Raw genomic sequence first — 15784 nt, forward strand, 5'->3', positions numbered from 1 at the left:
TGTCAGGGCGCTGTACACAGGACCAGCAGTGGGAGGATCTGCTCTGTCAGGGCGCTGTACACAGGACCAGCAGTGTGAGGATCTGCTCTGTCAGGGCGCTGTACACAGGACCAGCAGTGTGAGGATCTGCTCTGTCAGGGCGCTGTACACAGGACCAGCAGTGTGAGGATCTGCTCTGTCAGGGCGCTGTACACAGGACCAGCAGTGGGAGGATTTGCTCTGTCAGGGCGCTGTACACAGGACCAGCAGTGGGAGGATCTGCTCTGTCAGGGCGCTGTACATAGGACCAGCAGTGTGAGGATCTGCTCTGTCAGGGCGCTGTGCACAGGACCAGCAGTGTGAGGATCTGCTTTGTCACGGCGCTGTACCCAGGACCAGAAGTGTGAGGATCTGCTCTGTCAGGGCGCTGTACACAGGACCAGCAGTGTGAGGATCTGCTCTGTCAGGGCGCTGTACACAGGAGCAGCAGTGGGAGGATCTGCTCTGTCAGGGCGCTGTGCACAGGACCAGCAGTGTGAGGATCTGCTCTGTCAGGGCGCTGTACACAGGACCAGCAGTGTGAGGATCTGCTCTGTCAGGGCGCTGTACACAGGACCAGCAGTGTGAGGATCTGCTCTGTCAGGGCGCTGTACACAGGACCAGCAGTGTGAGGATCTGCTCTGTCAGGGCGCTGTACACAGGAGCAGCAGTGTGAGGATCTGCTCTGTCAGGGCGCTGTGCACAGGACCAGCAGTGTGAGGATCTGCTCTGTCAGGGCGCTGTGCACAGGACCAGCAGTGTGTGAGCATCCAGACTTCTGCGTGCAGTATCTACCCTCCCTTCTTAGAGGGCGGAGTCCGTTCAGTCTCCTGGGCGGGCGTTGGGCGGAGCTCTCAGCTGGATTGTTACATTGTGATGTGTGGGGAGGTTCCGCACATCTCAGCACGGACTCGTCCATCGCTTGTCTCTCCGGCCGGGCTGCTGAGAGCCTCGGCCCGGGGAAGAGAAGGTGCAGCGCCGCATGAGAGCAGCCGTGGCCGCGGGCAGTGCTGAGCCTCGCCTGGGCTATGGGAGAGGAGCAGCGCAAACTTTTCTGGAGTTTTTGGGAGAAACCTCCACCTGGACCGGGACTACTCACTGCACGAGCCTGCTACTAAGTGCCCGCAAGTAGGGCAGCGACCATGCCCCTCTCCAGGGTGCCCGGCTGGGTGATCCTGCCCATCACACTGCCAGCCTTCACCATCACCGGCATGTGGATCGTGTAAGTGCGAGGCTGAGGGTTATGCTCTGCTAATGATGGGGGAGGTATCAGGGAGAAACTCATCAAAGGAGGCTTTGTGTTGGAGAGAAAGGTAATGACATGTGTGCAACATTTTGGGGGAGGTCAGGGGGCTGCTCCTGAGACCCCAGGGGATGCCAGGCTCCTGGCACCTTCACCATGTCACTAGTGTCTGCAGCTGCCTGTGTGAGCTGTCACTTCTGTCACCCAACATAGAAAATGCACAATATGTCAATATAAAGTTTCTGCTGCGGATTAAAGGCGACTTATTGGTGCAAAATTCCGACTTTGCGCCACATACATTGATCTCTGACGCCGAAAAACACTCCAAAATTGCTGGGTAAATTCTATGGTCATTCAGCTTTGTGTTCAATTAGACTAAGTTCACACTATCGTTCAAACCTCTGTTACTTACCTCCGTTACTTACCTCTGTTACTTACCTCCACTCTTTACTTTTTTTTAACGTATCAGTTTAAAATCCCATTGACACCAATGTCCCTTTTGTCATCCCATACAGTCAGGCAGGTAACCGTTATCCAGGTTTTTTTTTTTTTTTTACATTTAACGTTTTTTTTCTGCTTGAAAAAAATGCATGGATAACGTAAACCTATAGGGAATAAAACGGATGACATACAATTTACATGGATGTCAATGGAATTTTTAATTGATTAAACCTACCTTTACATTTATTTATTTTTAACACAGGCTCGAGCAGTATTGTGAACTTAACCTAAGGCTAATACATACAAACTGAATACAGACAGGTGCTACCTGATGATAAATGCCCAGCTGGCAGGAGTGGTGGCATCTGCAGTGCCAAGGCTTTCAGCTATGGTCGAAGATTGTTAGAGAAACCTAGAGCCTGTCCGAAAAGTTTTACTGTAGTTGTACAGTCAATAATAATATATTTCATCTTATGGAGTTGGATTGTCTGATTTATATCCCGCATGGGCTGACACCTCTGTATGAACATGGCAGAAATCCAACTGTATACTTCTTTCAGACTGAGTGATCCGTGGAAAAACGGTTCTGACTACTTTATAACTGATCAGTCACACGGTCCGCTGAAAGAATGGCTGTTGGCAATGATCCGTTGAAAAGTTTTGCATTTATGCAGCCGAGTGCCATCCATTCTAAGATGATTGGCATGTGGGCAATATGAATGGCTGTGTGAATCTTTCCTAAAGATGGGTTCACACTACCGTTCCTTCCCTCGTATCGGTTAAAAATCCCATTGACATCAATGTAAATTTTATGTCCCCTGTTACGGTCAGTTAGGCAGGGATCCGTTATCCGTGCGGTTTTTACAAACAGAGGAAAAGTACTGCAGCCTCCGTCACTTTTCCTTACTAAAAATGCACGGATAACGGATTCCTGCCTAAACAAAACATAACGGATGACATAAAATTTACATTGATGTCAATGGGATTTTTAAGTGATAAGTTAATCATCCGTTAAACCTCCGTTCTTAACTCTATTTTTAACGGATTTAAGGAGTGTAGGGAAAGAACGGTAGTCCATGTATAACCTGGATAAAATAACCTTTTATGTCTCTACTGCTCATCTGTTTCCACTTGTTACATGTACATTGTAGCAGATCTGCCATGTGCTATTGGTATAAATAGGGTAGACTTTCTATTTTGATTGGCAGCTTTATGCTTATTTTGTATAATGTCCCTTTAAATAGCCATCATTAATAAGAAGTCTTGTAGAGATCAATTAGAATGGGTATAAGTATTGTTGCCCTACAAGATTTTGGATGCAGCGCTTGTCTTCAATGTCAGAACACAGTGGATGTAAAACTATGATGTTCCAGGACTCTGCTATTACATAATTGTGTCATATCATAATATATGTAATGTGTTATGTTACATAACCTTTAGCTGGTTTTATGGACACCACTGGGAATGCTGAAGTGTGTAGTTACTGGTGTGTCCTGACCCTGACAGGTTAGATGGCTGTGCTGAAAAGAAACTCTGTTACTCATCCACGCGATCTGTTTTGCTTTTGTTAAAGGAGTTTTCTAAAACTGATAAATGGTCACAAGTAAATTTGCAAGTTTGACAGAACATTAACATTTTAACTCTCTTTGAGCTAACGTTTTAAGAACGCAACCAAATCGCCATGTGTAAATGCAGCCTTAGGGTGATATATTCCACAGCGCGAATGGTGAGATCTAGCTTTAAAAAATAAAGTTAAAAAAAAAAGTTTCCACTATGTTTAAGGAAAGAATGCTTGAAGACCATATATAGGTGTTATTATTCTTTAGCAATTTTTTTTTTTAAAAACTAGAGTCACAAACTGGACAATATTTGTTGCGGACCTTCTTGTAGTCTTATTTGGCCAAAGTCATTTTGCAAGGAGAAGGTCTTACTGGAGGTGCTGTTTTTATCCCGGATCATAGACCGGATTATTACTTCTATGGATAGTAGTAATAGTGCACGCTAGGATGTATCCTTCACACTTCCACTACGGGCTGTAGATCTTGGGGCTTATGGTCATGGCCATATTCCTGCTTGGTGAGAGTGCTACAGTAGCGCTCCAGAAGAGATGCATGGGTCCTTTCTATTTATTTTTTTTCATTTTGATGAAATTTTTAACGCACGTGGCGATTGGGTCGTCAAAACGTAGCATGGGTCCTTTCTATAAAGCTTAGTTCTGATTCTGTAAATCCCTGTATGCTGGTTGCTGTATGTATATGGCAGAGGCTTGTGATCTCAAATTTTTCCCTGTTTTTGATATATTTATGGAGATAAACCCACCAATACAAATGCTTCTGGTCAAGTTTAGGACATTTTTGTTCCCGCTTATTTTTTGTGACCAAATCCTTCTATTGTCAATAATGATTCCAGAGCAGTATATAGAGGTTTCCTTGCTGTTGGCATGTGCATTGTGTGTACAAGTATATAGAACATTTCCACATGGGGATGTTGGTAAATAAGCCCCATGGGATGATAATAGTTGGTTCTCAAGTGATTGTGTGTATAGCACAAGGAATGCACAAAGACAAACACATTCATTCAGATTGTACAGCTGTCTGCTTGGTCGTACATGACAAATTATCTAAGTCCCTTTATTTATTTCCACAGATTTGAAGGACAATTTAACATTTATTTAACTGGCCACACACATTGTGTTTGTCCTAATGGTCACCTAAAGATCAGAAGGGTTTTCATCCAGTGTAGACAGACAACTGGGCTAATGGATCCATCTACAGTATTGATAATAATAATGAAAAACCAGATCACTCCTGATATGATCTAAATGACCATGTCCGTCCTAATTTCACTTGTTTTTGGTTTAATTGTATTGAGGTCATAGGTTTTCTGAATATGACATGAATTAATGTTAAACATTAAGGATCTGTCTGTAATAATTTTCAATGATGGTTTTGGGCAATAGGCTGATCCATCATGAAAAACCAGGAGCACTTGCCCGTAGATCCAGGTACTGTGACAGTGGTAATCTCATATTTGTCATCCATGGCCTCCTTCTAAAAGCACATCTTAAAATTATGCCAATGAGCCAGAAGGGCTCTGGAGGGCTTGTGCTGTAGATTTACAGGCTGTTACACTGAGCAGGAGCTATTCCTACTGTAAAATAATAAAATCGTACAAGACAACGCGTTTTACGTCACTAGACTGGACCCTTCGTCAGACAGACCTGACGAAGGGTCCAGTCTAGTGACGTGAAACGCGTTGTCTTGTACGATTTTATTATTTTACTTTTTCTGAATAAATCGGCATAGTATATAAATTTCTCTTGTATGCCGTATGTAACTAATTTTCAATCGGGTTGCACCGGATTAGACATTCTATTTTTCTTCTCAATACCCGAAAGGAACAGGAGCACATCTTATCACTACGGGTCATCATTCATCACTTTAATCCGGAGGTTTTCCTGCTGGCTAGGACAAGCAGGAATGCCGAGAACAGTGTTGTGCCTGCTTGCACAACATTAGAAGGTGAGCAGATTACCTTAAAATACTGTGACATCCACCTTTCCCTACTGTATTGCACTAGGAAGCGCTCTTTTGTTTTTCTGTTTTTATTAGTTATACCCACTGTAACTTCACAATAAGAGGAAGTCCCAGTATACATTGAGGGCAGTGTTCCTGCACAGTGTAACATCCTTTATAGCTATAGCACAAAAAGCGCTCTGGTAACACCCCCAAAGCTCTTGTGGCTTGTTAAAATAATTTTAAAAGTTGATTTTAGAAGGAAGGAGGCCATGAATAACTATAAGAGGATTGCCACAGGCACAATGCCTGGATTCCTGGTTTATCCCTGCTTGAATTTAATGGTAGATTTATGGTTGATTTACTGTGAATGCAGTGGTGGCACTGCCCTGGTGTCCGGTCCCAGCATTGCAGCAAGCACCAGGATTGCCAACACTTCTGATTTTTAAAAAAAATTGTTCCTAGTCACTGATTAACAAGTTTTTCATCAGGGCTGTGCAGTTGGAATAAAACGGGAACATCTCAGACTCCACAAATATATATAATGAATTCTTACACTTTGTTCAATGGAGTATGTGCTGAATTTTTTTTTTTTCGTCAGAATTTATGGAAATTATGGAATGTCCTGTAAATGTCTGTTCTTTTTCTGATATAAGGATGTAGGCTTTTAGCTGAGATGAATGTGGATGCACTTTTTGCTCATGCTCAGTAGTGAAGTTTCTCCCCTACAGATCAGAGAGGACGAAATGTCTGTACTTTAGAACTGCTAGAGTGATCGGGAAAACTGGATTAGGTCTGGATTGTCCAGTGTATGTTCTCTCTGTATACTGCTGTATGTTTTAGTTTGCTTTTCCTCTTCTTCATGTTTGTAGAGGTTAACTCCTCTGAAGGATTGTATACACTATACATAGAATATGTAGTGTAACATCTCAAAGTCAGAAATACACACATGAAAAAGTGCTATAGGTATAGAAGCCAATCCTACATGTTATCTAGCACTGCTAGACTGTGCAGCATTATCATGGGAAACACTTAGTGATCGGTTCCCAGAGAAAAGCCTGATATTGAAAGTTCAACCGCTTATAAAAAACTGAGGCAATTCCTCTATATCTGGGAATTGTTAGAGATGTTGCCCGTGTGGTCCCTGCATTGCCACCAACCCAAGTCAGTGTAGAGGCTGTTCTCTAGCCTTAAAATAATTAGGTCAGACTTCAGGCCATCTATGCAGGAGAATCTGATGGAGGTGATACTGATTCTATTTTCAACAATAGAGGATTTGGTCCACAAGGGACCGACCTGTGTATGGAAGGGTCCTAATACATAGAATCAGTATTTTGCCGTCTTTACAGTATTTTGTTGACCAAGAGCAAATTCATAGACTTGGTAAAGAAATATTTTTATTGAAAACTTTTTTTCCCCCACAAAGTGCCATTTATTAACGTTATAGTAGTAAGGGCTCATTCACACTGCCGGGACACACATGCAGCCGTAAATCTGCGCCCACATATACGTCTCCATAGATGGCAAAGGCGGCGGTACGGTGCCGTTCCACACCGCACACCAGGAATAGATGGAGCATGTTCTATCTTTTGCCTGGTGTGTGGCCGTGCGCCGCTGTTTCCTATGGAGGGAGGAGGGGGCCACCTCCTCCTCACCTCCAGCACACGGCGGTATGCCTGTGTGAATGCAGCCTAAGGTTGTCTTCCAATAAATATTTTTTATGTTCTACCTTAATAACTTTGTTATTGTATCAATGGTGCTAAAAAGCCTTGGTATTGCTGTAAATTTATCATCATTTTTGTTTACATGAAATTCTATACAAAACCTAAAGTCAGCATTTTAAAAGACGTGATTTGTATCTTTTAAAACACCATGTTCCTAGGTACAAAAAAGTAGAAAAAACAAATGGGTTGTGGAACGGCACCGTGTGATAAACGGGTGCAGGTCTTCACAGAGGGTCCGACATGACCCACCAGATGTAGCCAAAGAAGGAGAATGAAGCAGCACTCCAGGAGTAGTGAAAAAAGTGAATATTTCCATGCTTGAGAATGCCTTTATAGACAAGGCGAAACGTTGCATCTATGGTGGAATAAATGTTCACTTTTTTCACTACTCCTGGAGTGCTGCTTCATCCTCCTTCTTTGGTATGTTCCTAGGTACCGTACTATAGAAACACAGATGGTTACAGTTTCCCTGCAGCCTCTAAACTTGACTCGTCTCAGACAATATATGACTTTTGTAATTTTCAAATAACTTTGGAGGAGTTTTTTAAAAAAAAATATAGATACATGGGTGAGCATTCTAGAAAGGTCATTTTATACCCTACCTGATTGGGGAGTAGTTTAATGGAGTGAAATCTGGTGACGGGTGCCCTGTTTGGATGGAAAATTTCCTTACATATAACGGCCGTTACTGTTAGGCAGTTATGACATCCAGTCAGCGATTCACAACACCTGTTTTCTACTAAATATTAGCTATAAATTTTAATATTTTTTATTGCTTACCCAAGTGTTATATTGAAGCCCTTCTCTGCATATACTACATATGTGCGGCTAATGATTGACTCACATATTTCCAGGAACTGGGTTGGGTGTTTGTCTGTTTTTTCATTTGCCTGTTCTGATTTTTTTGGCTTTTTCTCTACTGTTTGTATTGGATAAATGACGGTGTAGGAAGATTTTCCAGCAGCTTCTCGTTGGCAGCGCTTGTCCTGCTTTTACTGAACGTTCATTATAGAAGAAATATATCATTGTAGAAATGTTGAAAGATCAGAATGAAAACACTGGAAAGCTGGGGATGATTATCACTTGGTACATGGCTATATGGGGAGTGCTGTGAAAATATATTTTTCCTGGAAATTGGGAAAAAGTTTCGGGATGTACTATCTCCTAAAAATGAAGTGTTTATCCACACAGTAAGATGATGCAGAGTTTCTGCTTTGGAATTGTGGTCCTAAAATCCACCGTGTTGTGTCTATGTTTATGGCGGCAGCAGTTAAGATGGGATATCTCTTCCACATGGTTATAAACCTGCAGCAAGGCAATGTCTGCTGCATTCCAGTTTACACCCCTTTCAATGAGGTGTAGATATATAAACACTCGATACAATGGCTTCATTGCAGACTATGGGGGACATGTCTGAAGCCCCGTGATGTATCCAGTGAGGAGGTGGCGCAGAGCAGGTAAACCTCGTGCTGGCCCACTCCTCTGTTGTCTGTGCAACATCCCCCACGGTGCTTGGTATGGGGAACCGGAGGGCTGTCCTACAGCCTGGCAGGTCTCCAGCAGGGTGGTGTTGGCAAGAAATGATGAGGGAGAGGCTGCTATAGCAGTTCTCCCTGGGGCAACCCTTTGGTGTCTAGAGTATGAGTCCCTGTGTGGTGGACAGGGTGCCTGTGATGGTGACAGCCGTAGTAGCAGGGACCAGACGGAGGCAGAGGTTGAACAAAAATAACTTACAGTTCTTTATTGTAACCGACAGGAACAGTAGCAACGTGCTTTTAACAGGATGGTGGAGTGCTGAGATGTAGTTGGAGGGAGCCACAGGATGCAGATCATCAGCCTGGATGCAAAGGGCAGGCTGAGAGTTAGCTGTGTCCTGGAAGGATGCTTCAGCTTTATCCTGGATTCTTTCAGGTATCACCCTTAAAGGTAGGATGATACCCCTTTCCTCACTAACTAGCTATTAGCTCCACTCTTCAGGCAGGGAGCTGGCTCACCTGCTCTTGGTCTGGCGTGCTAGCTGCACAGACTCCTCTGAGTCTCTAATCTGAGAGAGTGAACTCTCTCCTCACACTGCACTCTCTTCTGGATTCATTCCAGTCGTCTTCTCCTTCTAGAAGTTTTCCTGACCAGGGGTTTTGTTACTCCCACTGGTCAGGTGGTGGCTACTCCTCCAATTACATCTCAGCTCACAGAAACAGAGTGTAATACATGTGGTTGGCTGACACAGATGACATCACACAAAACACTTAACTCCTGCCTTTGCAGTGGTAGAACCTGCCTGGTGTGTTCCCCTGTGTTATCTAGGGACCATGTAGTGACATGCTGTGGGGCTAATCAGACCCTACACAGGCTGCAAGCTACATGGTGGGACGTATTCGCAAACACAGCTCTGCCTTGCATCGGCGAGGGTGTTGCATCTGCGCCCCTTCCCAACCACCTGCTGTGCAGGTGCCATAAAGTGAAAAATAATTGCAATTCCTGGCAATTTGCAATGTACCCCTTTATCTCTGATTTTTTTTTTTTTAATGGCCGCAAGTCCTCTATGGTTTCATGGTATGGTATTAACACATGGTTAATTAAGAAGTGGTGCTTTGTCTTCAAAATAAGCCACCCCATATATATTAAATAATTAGCTGGTAGGGAATGCACAAAAAATCTAAAAATAGGGGGGGAATCAATCATACCCCAAAAGACAAACATAAGGAGGACTACAGCACCTAATAATACCGACATAAAATCCACCTTTTTAAGCCCTTTTCCCAACTACTGTAAATGGCTAATGTGGTCAATACATGGGTCTACTTTGTGTGATACTATATGTGGTATATTGCTGTAATTGCACAAATGCCAAAATCGCCAGAAACTACTACCAAAGTAATCCAGATTCAACTGCCAATGTAAGGGTGATGGCACATGTGGCGTTTTGAACGCGTTTCTGGGCCGTTTTTAAGCAGTCTGTCAGAAAACGCATCAGTTTTTTTTACCCGTTTTAATTAAGATAATTGGTCAAACCTGTCAAAAACGGATGCATTTTCAAAAACGCATGCGGTTTTTGACGGACTGCTTAAAAACAGCTGAAAAATGTGTTCAAAACGCCACGTGTGCCATCACCCTAAGGGCGCGTTCACACGTTGCGTTTTCATTGCGTTTGAAACGCATATACAACAGCTGATGTGAGGTAATTTGCATAATTACATTACCGTTTACATTTGTAAACGCAATGTTAACACATGCGTTAACAAAAAGCACACATTAACGCTTTGTTAACACGTGCGTTTTGTAAACGGAAACGATAACAGTGATGTAATTAGGCAAATCACCTCTCCTCAGCTGTTGTATATGCATTTCAAACGCAATGAAAACGCAGGTCAAAATGCAACGTGTGAATGCGCCCTAAGGCTATGCGTGTAAACACCTGCCATGAATCTGTGACAGTGGGGGATATGGCTGTCACCACAGCTTCTTCAGTACTACTTGTGTATCTAGAGCCCGCACACGTAGACAACTCGGCTGTGCCCTCAACCGCAGCCAGGAGCCCGCATTCAAACAGGAACTTTTTTTTTGGGGGGGGGGGGAGGAGTTAATCAGCCTCTACACACGGCATAGACGCTTGTAAAGGTGTTATTGCGACTTCTGCTTGACTGGTTCCCTTTGATGGGATTCCCTCTATCATTGAAAGGGTGATGACACACGTAGCGCTTTGTCTGCGTTATTCCATCTGGAGGAGTGAAGGAGAGACTTTTGGTTGAAGAGCTGCGTTTTCAAACGCAGACAAAGCGCTACGTGTGGCACCAGCCAAAGGACAGTAATCCCCAGTCCAGTGGACAAGGTTTTCCCCAGGAACCCATCACCAGTTTTACACTACTTAAAGTACCAGCACAGTCTAGAAGAGAATAAGCTATCCTACAAGCAGCTCTTCAACCAAAAGTCTCTCCTTCACTCCTCCAGATGGAATAAACCCCATAATACAGCATAGTGCATGAGCCTTTCCTCTCGATGCATTGGAGTAATAATGGAAGACTGTATGCGTCATGTTCATTTACTAAGCAGTCTGCTCAACTTGATGAATGTGGGCACGATGGAAACGTGTCTTTTTGTGGTGTCTGCTGTCCTGTCTGGACACGAGCCTAGATTCAAGGTCTGGAAATGAGCATCTTTTTAGCTGTGTCCTGTGTAATTTGACCATCCGTGAACGTGCTGTTAGGTGCATTGAGATGTCTACATGCAGCTGTTTAATTAGAAACTTAAAAGTGTCTTGTTTTGAGAGCAATTGCCTACAGGCGGTGCAGTCCGCTGTCTGAGAAGGAAAATTCAAGTTTTACAGGCATCCAGCTGATTGCAATGTAGTAAATGGTGAGGATCCAATTTCTGTAGGAATGAGGAGCCGAATTCCGATAGTTTAAAGTAATTCCTTGTCCTCTTGCATCAGTATGTTCCTATGTTTAAATTGCTGCATCAAATGTGCAGACGCTTAGGACAACCTATATATAGAGAGGTCTTTTTAATTTTATTATATGTGACTGATTCATGCACATGAGCAATCCTCCTCATGTGGGCTGATTCTAGCCTTTAATATACTTTGATTCCAAATCTGTCTGGAGGTTTTTGTCCCCTTGGCCCTTGCACTCCTTTTGTTTTTTTTTTGCCCAGTCTTATCTTGCTTCTGCTAAAATTCAATCTACATTCTTTGCAAATTACTCCACTATCACTTAGATTATTTAATGACATAACCTTGTCCTACGTCTACAAAGCTTTAAAGGTATACTAAACTTTTTTTTTTTTTTTTCCATTAAAGAAAACCCTTCCAAGACTTTTTTTTTTTTATATAATAGGATTTCATTTTTTTTTTTTTTCAGTTTTTTTTGAGCCTGTGCCATTTCATCAGATAAAGGATACGTCCGCTCCCAGTAGGCACCCGCTCCTTAAAGGTCTCCAATCAATGAAGTCTTTGGTAGCCTTTTTGTCCAGCTAAAACTTTCTGAATTCTGAATCCATCCAAAGTAAATGGATCCGATGTCCTTTGCCAAATTTCTAGAAGACAGTTAATTAATATGTTGGTCATTAGACCAGTGAAGGTAGAAGTAGACATTTCTCTGCTGCTCCAGATGAATCCCTGTATCTGGTGCAGTATAAGACTGGGGGTTGTACTTTGCACCTCCTATTAGTTGGTGTAGTTTGCTTTCTCACAATGTTGAATCTTCTGGTGCACGGGCTATTTTCTGTTCGGTTCGCGCCCCATAGTCACTGTGTAGATGCCCATTTTTTGGAGGAGTTAAAAAATAGCCTGGGGGTGCGTTCACCGTTCATTTTCTCAGATGCAGTTTTCGATGCCCAAACCAGCAGCGGAGTGAATAAAAGCGTCAGCACCTCTCCGTAGTCATTTCAGGTGCATATTACTCCAGTTTTAAGGTGTGTAGGGATTGATACTTCTCTCCTAATTTGTTTCAGGCATTTGAAGAAATTTTAGACTTTGAAGTGTGTTTCATTTTCTTCTCTAGTCTTTGCATTCTAACAAACTCTATATTATCGAACTGGGGCCCAAAATAGAAAAGCACTGTACTTGGAGTTAAAGGGATCGTCCTATTAAAGTAATCATAAATAATGCCACCACTATATATCCCCTTTACTCAAGAACAAGGGTCTTCTTACCAGAAGAATGGTAATGTAATATGGGTGTTTTGTGCAGTGCCGCTTTAGGGTGAAGACACACATGGCGTTTTTGGGCCGTTTTTAGTTAGTGCATTTTCAGATCGTTAAAAACTGTAGATAAAGTCTCAGTAAGTCCACGTCATAAGTCCAATTTCCATACAGGGAAGCTCAAGTTGTCCAAGTCCAGGAGTCTCTGATAATGTGCACATTGATTGTTTCAAACATTCTCAACCCATGGAGGGAGTATGGAGAGGGCTTGTGACCGGTCAAGGTTCCCTCTTGGACGCAGTCAAGGCAAAAGGGTCCATAAGCTCCAATATATTGACACTGATCAATGACCTCCCCACCAATCAACACAACGTCCTTGAGCAATTGTTTCCTATGACAGATGGGAGTCAGTGTGTAGTGGAAGTGCATAAAATATATGATATTCTGCAATATTTTAGTGTTGCAGTGTACTTTATGAATAGTTCACACACCCTGGGGTGTCTAAAACGTAAGTTTAAAGGAAAACTAACATCATAATCGAGCATGATAAACTAGGGACGCTTACTCCACAGTCTCGGTGCCTGGATCTGTCTATCTTAGATTTTTTTCTTTTTATCCATGGCCGCCTCCTCTTTTACCCCAAAGATAAAAGGGGTTCAGATTTGGAGACTTTGGTGGCTATTCAACTGGCCCACAACAAGCAATCCACTTTCCAATTGTTAATGAACTGTTCAATGCTCAGATCTTTGAAGTCCTATGAAGGCTATTGTGAATATACAAGATGTCCAGCATCTGAAACAGATACTGGAAGCCTGTGTTGGCATTTCTTCTCCAGTCCTGCTATCAGGGTGTCAAAAGAAGAGTGTTGCATTGACAATCCAACACAATAGACAGCTCTTTGAACATCTTTTATAAATGGTCATAGACTTGTAAATATCTCATGAAAGAATATAGTTGCGTTAAAACCAAGCGCACCATTTTTCTTTCTTTTGAAATCCAATAAGTTTGTGTTACATGACCATCTTCCCATTGGGAGAATATAGTTGGATCCAAAATGGCCGCCATGGTCAACCATCATCTTGAAAAGTTTCCCACCTCCCACATACAGTTTGTGCCACAAACTGGACGTTGATATCACCAACCATTCCCATTTTACTTGGGTGTATCCATATAAATTTACAACCTCTTATATTATAGACCTCTCCCTTCAGATGAGTGTCTATTTTTTCCCCCTGTTTATCTCTTGCTTTTATTGGAATCATTTGTAGGAAGGGGCCTGAATAAAGAAGAAAGTCATGTGCGATCCTACCCCCTGACGCTGCAGGCAGCTGAACCCCTGATGACTCTGATGTATTGGGAATGGCTCTATCTTTTAGATGACAACACAGGCTAATAGTTCTGTAATACAATATCTGACAGTCTCTGAGAGGCCTGCAGCCTACTTCAGTCCAGATTTTGGCACTTCATAAAAGGGTATAAATGTTCCTGCAGGCAGTGGATCTGTCTCTGAAAGCCTTTTCCTCATTCAAGAAATTCCAGTCACAGGACTTGCTAAAAAAGCATATACAACATCAATTTCTTTTACTTCTGTTTAATAACATCTTTCCAAGGCCTCGCTGCCTCTTGTCAGATTGTGCAGGCGTGCGAGTAGCGAAGGCCGGGTAAATCGGCACATGTGAGGTCAGAGGTGACTAGACTTTTTTTTATTATTCATTTTTATTAGTTCCTTATCCTAGGATATCAGTGATTAATTATAAGCCTGTGAAGTGTCCTGATTTAAAGCCGGTAGAAAGGGGAGAATTCTGTAAATTAGAATTGGGAGTGACTGCGACTGTTATTCCTTTATTTTTCCTCTATAGATAGTTATCCGATTGATGCTATTTCTCTGTAGATGATGTCCTCCATTCTTGTCTAGTGCATAGTTAATTCATGCTCTGTGATTCCAGCTACTATTGACTGGGTTTGGTTTGTTGAGAAAGTGTCTTCCGCATCCATTACTTGAGTCATAGGATTCCCTGATTGCTATTTAGCCTCGTCTTGAACTCTGCAAGAAAGCATCTTGTACGTCTAAATGGGGATAACTGGTAATGTGCTGGCGAAGAGCTGGATCACTCCCAGGGTTTCGTAGTGTTTGCTCATATCCCTAAGGAGACCGGGATTGACAAAAGTTGTAACGCTTTCTCTATTGCAGACTTGCTCATTTCAATTTTAGCTTTTTTATTATTATTATTTATTTTATATTTGTCTATCCTCCATCTTTTGACAGTAATTTTTGGGTTTTGTTACTTGACACTTTTTTGCATGCTTTACCTTTTCATTCAGTGGCTTAAAGTATACTGAGGCCTATAACTTAAAGGGAACCTGTCACCAGGGACCTCATTTTCACTTAAGGCGGGTTGCAAAAGCCCCTTACAGTCGCATTGCAAATATGTCTCTCTCTAAGTATTTCATAGTATCATAGTTTATACGGTTGAAAAATACGGTTGTCCACCAAGTTCAACCAAGGAAGAGAAGGGATTGGATAAGGAAGGGATTTATGGGAAACAATTCTATATAACATAACCATCAATTTTATTTAGGTGTAAAAAGGCATCTAGATCCTTGTTGAAGCTCTCTGCTATCCCTGCTGTGACCAGCGCCTGAGCTCGGCTAGTCCACAGATTGACCGTTCTCATAGTAAAAAAGCCCTTTCGCCTCTGGGGATTAAACCTTGATTTCTCCAGACGGAGACAGCGCCCCCTTGTCTTTCGATGTGATTTAATCTGAAACAACAACATGGTATGGAACATTTATATATTTATATAAATTAATCATGTCCCCTCGTGGTCGTCTCTTTTCCAGACTAAATAAATCTAGTTGTTTAGTAATATTTCCTCATAACTCCATACCCCTTACAAATGGCTTGAACAGTGGTAATAATATTGCATCCCTGTCCCAAGAGTCCATACCACTTTTGATACATGACAAGATCCTACTGGCTTTAGAGGCAGCTGATTGACATTGCATGCTGTTATTTAATTTATGATTGAATAACATATGTTATTTAGGACATATGTTGCCTGCGGATTATTAGGCCCCAGATGCATAACCTTACATTTATCCACATTGAACCTCATTTGCCGAGTGGATGACCAAACACTGTTTGTCCAAGTCACCTATGACAATTTAATTGTGTTATAACTTACCTTGCATCCTGACAGAATTGT

General features: G+C 42.4%; 1 protein-coding gene across 1 annotated transcript in view; it reads left to right on the plus strand.

The window, feature by feature from the left end:
• The first annotated feature begins 887 nt into the window (after positions 1-887).
• Positions 888-15784, plus strand: part of LOC140106702 (transmembrane protein 150A-like) — a 78590-nt gene continuing 63693 nt past the window's right edge. The window contains exon 1 of the mRNA XM_072131297.1: positions 888-1240. Coding sequence (XP_071987398.1) covers positions 1161-1240 — 80 coding nt within the window. The 5' untranslated portion in view covers positions 888-1160. The remainder of the gene's footprint in view (positions 1241-15784) is intronic.

Source organism: Engystomops pustulosus, chromosome 11 (assembly GCF_040894005.1).
Source record: "Engystomops pustulosus chromosome 11, aEngPut4.maternal, whole genome shotgun sequence".
Classification (NCBI taxonomy): domain Eukaryota; kingdom Metazoa; phylum Chordata; class Amphibia; order Anura; family Leptodactylidae; genus Engystomops; species Engystomops pustulosus.